Source organism: Gopherus evgoodei, chromosome 1, assembly GCF_007399415.2.
Source record: "Gopherus evgoodei ecotype Sinaloan lineage chromosome 1, rGopEvg1_v1.p, whole genome shotgun sequence".
NCBI classification, from domain to species: Eukaryota; Metazoa; Chordata; order Testudines; family Testudinidae; genus Gopherus; species Gopherus evgoodei.
In genome coordinates, this window is record NC_044322.1 from 280359172 (window position 1) to 280372438 (window position 13267).

The window sequence follows — 13267 nt, forward strand, 5'->3', positions numbered from 1 at the left end:
TTAGATGGGTGGTCTTTCATAGTGCTAAAGGTATCTTCTGTGCAGCTGTACAGCTTGCTAGTCCTACTGATCCAATGCACATTTTTTCTAGTAAGATAGAATGTGTGGCTCTATGTTCTGGTCAGAGTAGTCATATTTCATATAGTTAACTGGGACAAAATGCATTCAAATTGTCCTCTCGTTTTCTAGCATGCCTCCTCAGATAGCTTAATTCCAAGTCTTGGAACCATTATCTATTTCATCATTAGTGGCTGTGATGGTCACCAAATCACAGTGATTTTGCCTTTATAAGTGAAAGATGCACGCATTTTTACATGAATCCACCACTACCATAGTTTTATGGGTTCATAAGGCTGAATATGTATTTTTACACTGCTGTTGAAATAACTTCCTACGTTTAAGATTGCCCACAGTGCCAGGGGCATATCACCTTTTCTGAGAGTTTATTATATTTGACATTATATAGAATACATTTCATGGAGAATATAAAAAGGCTAATTTTACATTTACAATTGTTTTAACATCTCAACGGGTTTCCTTTTCCCTAGTGTAAATTTAGGTCTACCACCGACAACTGCTTAGTACTGATTATTCTTAATTACAAAATATCATCGTCATCATCTAATAATTTTTATTCCTGAGATGAAATTCTACTTCATGCTATTATTGAAACAAAAATATTTTAGAATAATGTAGTATAAACATACGTTTGGCCCCAAACTGAATGTTCACCCTCTTTTCCCCAAACATCGAACAAATGATCATGAAGCACATGCTACAGTTCAAATATTCTGAGAAATATTAACCTTAAAATATAGTGGACAGCCTCTTGGAAAAATAGTACTGGTCTGCATCTTAACAGGAGTCAAATATATTTAATCAATGATCCTGCCTTCAAGTAAAATCTTTTAAAAAGACTATCACATTTCTTAGCACTGCCAAAAACAAAACAAAAAATCAGCCTGACATCAAGCCCATTTTAAAAATGCATATATATTATAGACACGCCTGATTAAATTCCAGAATTCAGGTTCCCAGATATGAAATACTCATCCTAAAATCTATCTTGCTATAAACCAAGGGGGAAAAAATTAAACTGTTTATTTTTCGAAGAAGGAGGGAAGAGGAAGCATATACGAGTCCAGGAAATGACTTCATAGGAGGGAGGAGAGTCCAGGATCCCAGACTCGCCAGTATCTGAGAAGGGGGGTAGAGAACATGCACTCTGCCTTTCCCAGAAACATTTATTTGAAAGTGCTCTTCAGTAACGGCCATCGATCCTGTCACAATCGTACCCATTTCTAAGTCAGATATATCTATTACTCCAGAATCACATGGTACAAATGGAACATTTCCATAACACCACTTCCTTTAGATGGCTGCCACATTCAAAGGTAGAGGGAGATACTGCAAAGCTAGACTCAACAAGGGATTCCAAGGTGGGATTCAATGAGACCTCTGGAGGTGAGAATCTTCCATAAGACGTAGTCCATCCCTAGTTTGCAGTCTTCTTCCTGACTCAGACACACTTCTGCATCATTATTCAAAAAAAAGGGTTTCCACAAGTGCTTTGTTCTAAGAGTTAAAATAAACAATTTTAATTTTAAAATATAGTTCAGATCTGAGTACAAGTAAAACATGCTATTTGCCCCCCAGGGGCTATAAGGATTGCTGGAGTGTCTCTACCAGTCACCAGTGCCACATTAATCCTGAGATAAGGAAACAAGCTCCAGGACAAAGGTCAAAACCTTTTCTTCCTTCGATCACTGTTGTTGTGATGTCCTTTGTTCAGAAGCTCAGAAGTTTACCTAAGGCTCTGAATCAAAAAGTAGAAGTCTTGGTGACATCTGCAGACAAATACTTAGGATGCTCTTTCAATTCCCTGCTATTTTATGGCCATTCTGGTATGAAAGCCTTGGGAACAGAGTCTGGACATGTTTGGGTGCTACATCAGCTTAACAATGCATGCTGTAGAACTGTGAAAGATTTACCATACTTTTAACCACTATCTTTTTCCACAAGTTTATGGCTTGTAATTTGAGTGTCAGAAATTGCTTATTCATTCTACAAACTTACAAAAGCTTTACAAAATACTGTTATCTGTACATTTGCATGAAATTACTAAAAATAAGTTTAATTTATTCTGCTTCCTTAAATTCAGCTCAATATAGAAACACTTTTTAAAAGCTCTTTTGAACATGGTAGCAATAAACTACAAACTGATATTCAAGTCCTGATCATAATGTTGAAGGTTACACCAATATTATTCAGTTTTTTACAAGAAAAAATAATTAGCTAGCTTGTAAAAAAATTACAGGAGCCACTCCCTTATGCTTCCCTCTTTTAAAAAAAATTCATGTTAAAAATGGTGACAAGATTCAAATAGTTTTCTTGCATGTTTCATACCTTGCAATGTATTATTTTAAGTAAGTGACAGACAATGTTTTGTTATGGCTTTTTCATTTATTGGAAGAATGTCATGCTGGAGATAGAGTTCATTAGCTACAACATGTAACATTTGCGTTCTCAGTATTTTCCTTTTTGAAATCTTCTTTTCAATTGGAACATCATGTAATGGTTGTGGGTATCTTAAGATCTTCAGATCATCATTTCAAAAAGGCACTTGTAGCAGAGCCTAATCAGCCCTTGCTGAGGCAACACTTTCACTGGTGTGACTGGGGCGAAACCCTGGCCCCAATGAAGTCAGTGACAAAACTCCCATTGACTTCAACAGGGCCAGGATTTCACTTCAGATATTTTGCCTCACTAAGGACTGCACGAATAGGCCTGGCAGTGTTATACTGCTGGACTAACTGTCAGTACTGGCATGACACATGCAGCCATGTTAGCTTATAGCTAAGACAAATGAATTAATTTGGTATTCAGCATGGCCAAAAGAAATCTACAGTAGTGGTAAATAGTACTACTGGTTAAGTGTGTTCACACAGAACATTTCAAAGGCTATAAGTTAAATTAAATGAAACTGGGTAAGTTACTCAATATGCCATTAAATTATGTAAATATTCACACTTACGTAAGTGAAAGGATTCTAGTTTACACAACTAAATTTTAACAAAAACTCATCCTATAATTTAACATTTATAAGCGGGGCAGAGGGGGGAGGAGCAATGGGAGAGGAAGAATCAGTGGCAGAAGAGCACACATTTCTCATAAAAAACATTTTAAAAAAACCCCACAAGCAAGACGATATCACATTCATTAATATTTCCAAGACTGAACCCAAGTTTTGCTCCATATAGGAAAAGTTTTGAATTATCTATAACTGCACGTTAATCAAATAATTACTAGTAGATTCCCTGTTTTTTCCAGCTATGCAGAAACAAAACTCCAAAATGTCATACTGAAAACAATATAGTTTTTCCACAAAAATAGTCGAAATACTGAAGCTAAAAAAAACTGCTGCTGACAAAAGTGTAAAATAATGCGTCAGTCTACATAGTTCTGACAGTAGGTATATATAAAAAATTCTTATGGAAAATACATTTGTCCTGTTTCCTTTTCATTTATAAAAGGCACTTTATGGACAGCTAAGGCTCTGATAAAATACTTATCCTGTTAGCTTTCCTGTTAGACAACACATGTATTTCAAGTCAAGTTTACCATAAAGATATGAACACATTCTTTACAGCGGTTATTAGTGCAGATTTATCTCTCTTAAAAATTTTACAGTTAAGTATTGTGTCTTATAACATTTATTTAAAAGAAGAGGTTTTCCGAGTTCAAGAAAACAATACTGGTCTTCATACACGACTTCAGTGTTCGGTAGATGACATCTTGAAGGTTAAAGTACAAAATTCATTATGTTCATGTAAAGAAAATAAGCTCGGTGTGGACCTTTCAGAAGTGGGTCCTTAGTCTTTTGTTTTCCTCTCGTAGTCTCTCAATTTCAGCTACTAAGCTTTCATTTACAGAGTATCTTCCAAGCAAGGCATGCATTTCATTCTAGAGAAAAGAGAAAAACCCTCTTAACAGCTAAAGTTTACTTTTCAAATTTTGTTCTCTACAGTTTCCTCGTTTGAACAGATGAAAATTAATATAAATGACAACAACCTGAGAAGATACTGTATCTTTTTCACAAAGAAATTAAAAAAAAACACTTTTGATAAGTTACTAACATGAGGTTTTTTTGTTGCTGTACAGCACTTCTGTCATTAATTCCTTATTCTTTAATAAATATTTTATCAAAGTACGCTTTTGTCCCAGTTTTAAGAAGGGGAATATATTTTTCAATTTCCACTAAAAGAAGAATGACCAGTGCTGGGTACTAAAAATTTCTTTTATGTAGGCCAAATAGCAGAAAAATCTTAAAATAAATTTATAGATTAGCTTCACTTGAAAAAGAACAACAGATTAAAGACTTACAATTTCGTAAGGTATTTCCTTACTCCATTTCAGCAAGTAAACAACCCATTCAATTGCTAGCTGATTCTTCTGCTTAAAACTACCAAACCACAAGCAAAAAACCCAAAGATGCTAAGTGAATTTTCTTCTCATTTTTGTTATAAAACCCAAGATTTGTAATGTTGGATGATTTCAAATTATATTTTGCATCATAGTTTTGTTTTAATGAGTATGTTCTACAAGTTCCAGGATCTTCATCAGCACTCGGATGCTATAATTATCACAGCAACAACTAACGCAGATACAGTGTCCTACTGTAATGGTTGTTAAAAGTAAATTCTGTTTCCAAGGTAACTAACAATATTTTTTTAGTTTTACCCTTGTCCTTTCTCTCTCCTTCTCCCTCTAGTCTGGTTTTTTTTACTTTCATTTATTGGAGCCATATCTGCGTTAAGGCCCCAATCTTGCAATTTACTGTGCCTGTGCCGAGATTCATGGCAGTCACTGGGGCTTCACACGTGCCCAGATATTTGCTCACATGAATCCGTTAGCTGGATCTAGCCTAACAGAGTAAGATCATCAGGGCTATGCTGACACCTCAAACAAATACTCCGTTGAGCATCTAAAATAAAATCATCATCATGTGCTCCACACTCCAAGTTGCTCTGTCTTCCCACCCTGCTCCAGTATAAAGATGTTCCCACCTACACACAGTTTTCCTGTATGACACCCATTCTCACATGATCACAAGTGGAGTCTCTCCCCCATGGCTAGGGAGTTTGTTTTTGCCAACACCAGCAACGTTTTGTCTGGTGTTTGGAGTCATGGACAAAAAGAATCTCTTTCTTCCTCTTCAAAAGATAAGGGGGAGAGACGTTGACTTCTCCAAGTTCAATCCTCCCTTCTCCCACATGAAAGGCGGCCTCAAAGTCTGATTGACCATCCTCTGTAAAAGGGAGCCATTAAACAGATGAGTTTCCTTCAAACTCCAAATTGGAGGAGAAACACTGGAGAAGAGGTGAAGGCAGAGACACATTCCCTCTCAGATTTACCTTCCTTCCTCATTAATGGAAACACTTGTTTCCCCCCTCTGCTCACAGCAAAACCAAGACAGTCAGACTAGAGGTCTGAGAGTCATTTCAAGTTGAGCCCATGTAAACTCAATAAAAATATAGTTAATGTGAATTCTTTTTAATGTTTGCACTATAGTAGTCCAGAGTTAATGGTAATCTCATGAGTCCCAGTCCAGTGCTCTCTCTCCATATGAATATGGACAAGGTAAGAAATATATAGTTTAAGAACATAAAAATCAAGTAATTTGATTTTGTTTTAGGATATTAAGTAGGAAGATCACCACCGTGTGGAGCAATGTTCTGTGTTATACTGTATAGTTAGCACTAGCTGAGAACATAAAAGTGGGTCTGCTTCTCCGAGCATTCAGCAGAGCCTATAAAAGGGAAGGAAAGAGAAAGAAGAGAAACCAAAGCTAGTCAATTTCTCTTGTTGGTATTGCATTTATCAAAAAATTATTGGTTAATTTAATTTGCCTTTTGGTAGTCTACTAGATTTCAACAGTTCATTTGTTCAGCTTGAAACAGATTAGTACATATTTTAATATGTAGGTGTTTCCTATTCCTTCTCTGTAGGTTTTCTATTTAGGTTGTAAGGCATGCATCTAGCTTTCAGTTTTATCTGTAAAGCAGCAGGCACACTTCAGCATTACTTATACACATTTTCATACTGTTCTTTGTACATACCAACTGCATATGAAATTGTTTAATCATCTCCACTTGCAAATTCACAATGTCTCGATGGCATGCTTCTCTGGGGAAATAAAGTATAAGAAGTCCCAAATGATACCTTTCTTGTCAATTCCATAAAGACATTAGTTTTCCTCTACTCCCCAACAAACACACACACAAAAAAACCCACACAAAACCAACTTTCTTATAACACTATGGGATATCCTGGACACAGGAGTAAGGACAATGACTATCCCCACTCCTAACTGGTGCAGAAAGATAAGCAGAATAGTAATAAATCATTCAGGATGGCCCATGTCTCTTACTACTCCCAAGTTTCTGCAAGAAAGTTCATCCAGTGATTATATGAATCCTTGTTCATAGTCCTTGAAAAAGGATTTTAAGAGCAGAACAATGCAGAACATTAAGAGCTTGTCTCCTTTTTGCTAACAGGACCAGGAATGCCAATAGAATTACATTTTTACTTTTAATCAGTGATTCAAAAAGATTGGCCTTTTTCATCTGATGCAACCATCATAGGTTTATCTTAGATTTGTATTGTATTTTTAGTGTTCAATTTGAATGTTAACCTTGTTGGAGGAGAAAAGCCTCCTTCATTCACATAATACGACGCACAATGATGATACTCAATAAATGAAAGTCATTCGCCTGTAATTGGAATTAAAGAAGAAGATTTTCAGTACAGGTCCACACTTTTGGAAGGTACCTCCACAATGCATTATGGTCTGGAACAGTGATTAGGATGGGCCATGCAGACTTTGCCACAACACGTTTCAGGTCAAGTGATGTAAGAAGGCATGACCTCTTTGTTCTCATTTCCTAAGAATCTACAGTAAAGTCCAAGAGAGTGGGGAATATGAATCTGTACTGATGATGTATCTGAAGGTCTCCTTTTACTGGCAAGCAACTCCCCCCCCCCAACCCTTCTGAGTAGTGTCAGTACAGATCTTTAACTGGAAAAGTTCTTAATCTTTGGCATTGGGCAATATCTCCCAGCACAGAGAAGTCCCTCAAATGAGAATTTTGCACTTGGCAATCTCAGAATCTCAGTACCGGGACCATAATGAATCTACTATTTTTAGTTTACTTGGAGGTGAAATGGATTCTGGGGAGGACTGGTATAATTCCATCATCTTTCCTCTCTGAATTTCTAGTCCTTGAAGAATACTCAAGAGAGAGTCTGAGGCAACAGCCTTCTACATCATTCAACCCACCTCAACAGTCAGGATCTCTTGGCACCAAACTCTGAGGCATCCAGAGTCTGGGATTTTGAGTAAGGGCTCACAATTTATTCTGACTTAGAATTTGTCCTAAAAACTCTTAGCCTACTCCATAAAGTATGGATCAGAGCAGAGTCTCCCAATCAAGGCCCCAGCTGATGAACCTTAGGTTTGATGCAAGAAAATGTATTTTACAAATGGGCACTCCTTAAATGTTGGCTCTTTAAAGGGAACTGCTAATCATAGTGAACTGATGAGCTTCATCTTAAAACTTCCAGAGAAACTCTTTTCTTTAATTAAAAAATTCATAGATAAAAAAACACAAAACAAACAACTCAGAGGATGTTACATGTAATATTGCTAATACTTTGAAAATATGCAGTATCTTTTAGAATCAGATTCAAAACCACGAGAACACACTGGCCAATTAAACATACTGTGCAGATGCTTTGCATTGTCAGAGCAGCACACACAGCCAGCATGTACACCCTATTTTACCCAAACCCTCATCCTCCATTGTCCCCTGCACACATGCTGCCACCCTTCAATTTCACCTTCTGATCCCCCAAAATTCCCCTGCATGCACACAAGTATTCCCTCTGTTGAAGGGACATGAATGAATGGGTAGCTTCTGAAAGACAGTTAAGATTATTGTAATTTTTGCCACTATTTTCATGAATGCACATTACAGGAGCAGAGGAGGAATAATCCTCTTGTTAGAAGAAATCATTCAAAGAACTGTCCTCTTTCAAAAATGGCCACCTCCTCTTGTTCACAATAGAACTGACGCTGAGCTGCTCTCTGGCAACACAGAACCCTCTGTGCTGTCAGAAAGCAAAGATTTGCACTGTGCAAAGCAAGTAAATGGAGTTAATGGCCATCGTTATTAAGGGCAGCCTGCAGCCTTAGTTCCATTGAAAACAATTGGAGATGGCAGCCATTTCCAAAGAGAGCAGTAATTTGTGAGATTCTCTGTAGCAAAGCAATTCTCAACCTTTGCTGAAATAAACCTTAATCATAAAAAAAAGAAAATCAGCAAAAATGGCCATTATTCTTTTTTTTTTTTAAAAGTCTTCTAATGCTGCATATAGGAATCAACTATATAGGAAGCTTGATTCTGCATTAGTTATTAAAATCATTAGAGACAAAAGACTCTGACATCAAATGCTAAATGTCTTAAATCTATTAGTTTGAGTTAATTTTAACTTAAATGGATCTTTTATCTATAAATTCTCAGAAAATATGTACCTAGTAAGTGCTGTAATTTTGGAGAGGATATTATGTATTTTTCATAAATAAAGACATTACGTGCAAAACATTCCACAGTCTTAAGTATGCAACAAATGTTTCCACACAAAAAAGCTCTATAAACTCAACAAGACTTGAGCATCACCAACGAAGGTACGAAGGGATTCTGACTAATCTCTACCTGTTTGAGGAGTGCTATCCCTAAAATTATTTCCAAACCTGAGCTTGGAAAGTAACATCACAATGTGCTTCTGCTATTCCAATTGATGCTACTGTGGGCGGTTTTTTTTCCTGTTGCACAAACAACTAATCACATTTCATTTCAAAGTCTGAAAGTGCAAAAGAATATGGCCCTTTCTATTTTATTCAACTACAATTATAAATATATTAGGAGGATGCAGTGGTGTAGGCTGGAAGAATGGTAAGAGAGAATTTTGTTTTAATTGGTGTTCTCTAGAGGCAGAGAGTCCTCTAAAGATCCAAAGATTTGGATCACAACTGCACACATGCCAATCTCAGGAACTGAACAAAGAGTTCTGTATCCTCTCTAAGAGACCAATGAATACATGTACAATGAAAGGGGCAAAACTTTTGGGTCATAGCCTAAGATTGCTTCTCTCCCACTACAAATATCAATAATCTAAAATTAACTCAGTGGGAGCTGGGTCGCAATATACATGCAAATATATTAGACTTGTGTCACAGACAATTATAGATCTGCTATTTCTCTTTGATTTCCCCCCATTTCTTCATTTCTCCCCCCTTTGGCAATTAAACGTTCAAACAAAATTGTATTAAAAGCTAGTTGTAGGAGATTCAAACCCTTGGCTTCCACAAACTAGGTGCCCTCCACAGACTCCTACTTTCAGAGCCTTTTAAAAGATGCAGAAATAAAAATCTATCAGACACATAGGAGGTAATATATACCATTAGGTTGTGCTGTTGCTAAAACTTAGTGGCTGTAACAAGAGCAGCAGGTACTCCCCACCCAAACAGTGACACGCTCTCTTTCCCCCACTTTGGGACACCACATCCCTTCCCTCCATCAAGGAATATCTACCCCTTTTTCTCTCCTCACTCAAACATATTCCTCCTGTCACACAAAGTGAGCTTCTACCATTTAGCCGCCTGGCATCAACTTCCTTCCATGCTCACTGGTTTATCTGATAAGGAACTAAAAGGTTGTGCTTTGGTTTTCTTCATTCTAGGGATGACTTCCCTAGTGTCACAAAAGAGGAAGCTGAATCTTTTTCTTAAGAACTGGGGGTTCTTAGAAAGACAAGAAAGGGAAAGAGAAGAAGACTCCCAAGAGGGGAAAAATATATACATTTTTATTATATTTCTTGATTAAATCCTGGAGGTTATAAACATAAGAAGCTATGGTATTTTCTCTTGAAATATTTATAAAAAAGAGAGAGAGGGGGGCTCTTCTGGAGTAGGTGGAATGATACTACGACACAAAGAAGTAATCAGTGTCACAGTATAAATAGTTTTTGCTAGTAGCATACCAATAGTTCTGTCACATCATAGCAAAGCTATTGTGAGACACCAGAACACATTTTGAACAACAAAAAAGCGAACTATTATACAATGTTGTATACATATGAGAAAGACAAAAAGACTATCACAAGAACCAAAACAATTTACAACATTTCTAGTTAGAGTAAGATTGTGTGAAATTATTAATTTCCATCTACATAATTGGCCTGCAATTTTTTCGATGGAAAATAGAAACCAGTGCCACATCTCTGTTTGTATAAACAGCTTATAGAAATAATATACAATGACTTTTGAAAGTGACTGTAGGGGACTGCGGAAGACTGTGTCATGGCCTAGCTAGGGTATCTCCGCTTTCTCGGCGGCTTTGTGGAAAGCCCCTGCTTGCTAAGTGGCCGGTCATTGTAGGACACGGCATGCCAGTTATAACTTGCTTTTAACTGGTTGAAACCAGTTTGTATGGCCTTAGGCTAAAGGGTGGGCATAGCTTGTGGGAAGTCCCTTTTTGCATATGTATGAGTTGCTTTTGTATTGTGTATATATAGTTGTATGCTCCCGGTCCCGCCTTTGGACTCCGACCCAGGCCGAGCTGAGCTTCAGTGCTGGGTTCCCCGCCAAAGTGACAGCAACGCCCAGGGTCCCCGTTGCAAATGTGTCACTTTACCTTCATTAAAGCCAAATAACTCACAGTGTGTGTGGGCCTCGTTCTTGCAGAGCATCCAAGCACATTACAGTGACACAAACTAACCTGTTTCAGAGCTGTAGCCGTGTTAGTCTGCATCAGCAAAAAGAACGAGGAGTACTTGTAGCACCTTAGAGACTAACAAATTTATTTGGGCATAAGCTTTCGTGGGCTAAAACCCACTTCATCAGATACATTCAGTGGAAAATACAGTAGGAAGATATATAGATATAGATAGATATAGATATTTTACACACACAGACACACACACCCCTTAGATGTTAGGGAGTGCTATAGAAAAAAATATTTAAACACAAAGGGTCTGTTTAAAAAAAAATAAAAATCAACACCAGACAGGGCTCGTTTTCAGAGATGGGTGGCTGGAAAGAAGTGGCACTCAGTCCAAGGAGTGGGACTGGAGGAGAGAAAACCAAAGCCAACACAAACATAAGAATGCTGGTGCCGGCTGAAAAGAATAAGGAAGACCTGAGGTGATCCTGCACAAGAAGTTAGACCTAATTTGTAAAAGAAAATGGGAGAAAAAGTGGGGGATACAGAGACTCCACACAACAACAATCCAAAAATTTTGAGATGCAAATTAAAAAAAACAAAACCCATAACATCATAGTTTGGTCCCTCAATAGTCCTCCTTTGCACATGTCTGGTTCAACTCTACCATTGATCACTCACTGATACTCAGAAGAACAAAAAACTCATTGGAAATCTGGAGGGATTAAATTAGGTCTTGTCTACACCTGAGAATTTACCAAAATAGCTATTTCAGAACAATCACTGAAGAGTTATTTTGGGATAAGTCCCCATGTGAATACTCTTATTCTGGAATAAAAGTGCCTTCTTCCAATTTACAAAGGCACTTTCACAGTCTGGAATGAGTAGTCCCATGGGGGCTTATACCAAAATAACTATTTCTGAATAATTATTAAAAAATAGCTATTTTGGTAAATTCTCAGGTGTAGACAAGCCCTAAATTCATCCCTCCAGAACCCTGAGAACTCCAGGCAATGAGTGATCGAACGCTGTAGGTACAGTTGAACCAGACCTGGAATATTGAGGGACCAATCTATAATAATTACTCAGGAATAGATATTTGGAATAAATCCTTAGCTAAACTATCTGTCACAGCTAATTTGAGACCCTTTAGGCATCTAAAACCACTTTCTCTCCCTTTTAACCCAGCCAGGTGTTGTTAAAACCCTACACAACAACTGCACAACTTCATAAAGTTACTGGGGCAAGTCTACACTACAAAGTTTTGCCAGCATAGGTATGTGGGTTAGGGGTTTGAAAAACCACACCCCTTCCTGACATAGCTATGCCAGCAAAAAACCCTGTCCCTACACAGCTTATACTGCCAAGAGTCCTTTGGCACCCAATACAGCTTCTGTCATTCGAGGAGGTGGTTTTAGTATACTGACAAAATAACTTCTTTTGCTGCCATATGTTGAGTCTACATCTACGAGGCCTTGCTGGTATAGTTACACTGGCACAGCTGTGCCAGCAAAACCTTTGAAGCGCAGACTAGCATTTCTTCTCCTTTCTTACGTGCTTTGATGAGCAGTGAAATACCTAACAATGCTCACATTTGAAGTATCACAATTGTTATCTGCGTTACCAACCACTAAAATGAATCGGGCAGTTTGCACCTCAGAGCTGTAACAGGCTCTTTGCAAACATTGCTGCCTCAGTCACAGTCGGCCGTGTCTAGGCTAGGACTAGACTTGTCTAGGCCAGACACATTTTGGCCTTGTCTAGGCTAGGACTTGAAGGTGTGTCGCTAGATAACAAATTCTAACTAACTGGTTTTAAATCTAGTATCGACAAGGCAAACTGCCTTTAACATGGGCTAAACTGGTTGAGTTAAAGCCTAAAGCAAGAAAGAGTAAAAGGTCAGGCTGAATGTCACACCAGAAAAAAAACTCTGCAGTTTCCCAACAGAAGACCGACCTCTTCAGATACAAACAAGGCTGGAAACAGCACTAAAAAACAAATTGTAGGGAACAATTTTCTACCAGCAGGGAAATCCATTATGTCATCTAGTTTCTTTTCCTCTCCATTTTCAAAATCTAGAATTCCAACAAATGCAATGCACTGGATCCACGATACAATGAGTTAGGAGGTTTATGGTGAATGTTCCTATATTTTGAGATAAGATGTTTAAAAAGTCATTCCTTCAGCTTTTAGTGAGACATTTTGTTTTCAAAAAGTGAGAGAAACTTTTAGTAACAGCTCCACACGCACAACAAATGGATACCAACCAACGTTTTTCATTTACAATACTGGCTTCATTTTGTGTAGAGCTGCACTCAATACTGCAATGCATAACTGATTTAATAGCTTTGCAGTTATCTAGATCCTGAGAAAAGTCCAAAGCATTGCTTTGAACATTTGAGAAAGAGAGAAAGAGGCTCAATACATTTCCACTAAAAGATAAAAGCAGAAGCGAAGGCAAAGTATAAGGTACTGAGACCTATTTA

General features: G+C 37.6%; 1 protein-coding gene across 1 annotated transcript in view; it reads right to left on the reverse strand.

Annotated features, from left to right (window-relative positions):
• Positions 1-1576: 1576 nt before the first annotated feature.
• The window catches only part of NEDD1 (NEDD1 gamma-tubulin ring complex targeting factor), a 62342-nt gene continuing 50651 nt past the window's right edge, over positions 1577-13267 (reverse strand). Inside the window, exons 15-16 of the mRNA XM_030549395.1 lie at positions 6120-6186; positions 1577-3963 (exon numbers count right to left, since the gene is read on the reverse strand). Of these exons, the coding sequence (XP_030405255.1) occupies positions 3859-3963; positions 6120-6186 (172 nt within the window). The 3' untranslated portion in view covers positions 1577-3858. The remainder of the gene's footprint in view (positions 3964-6119; positions 6187-13267) is intronic.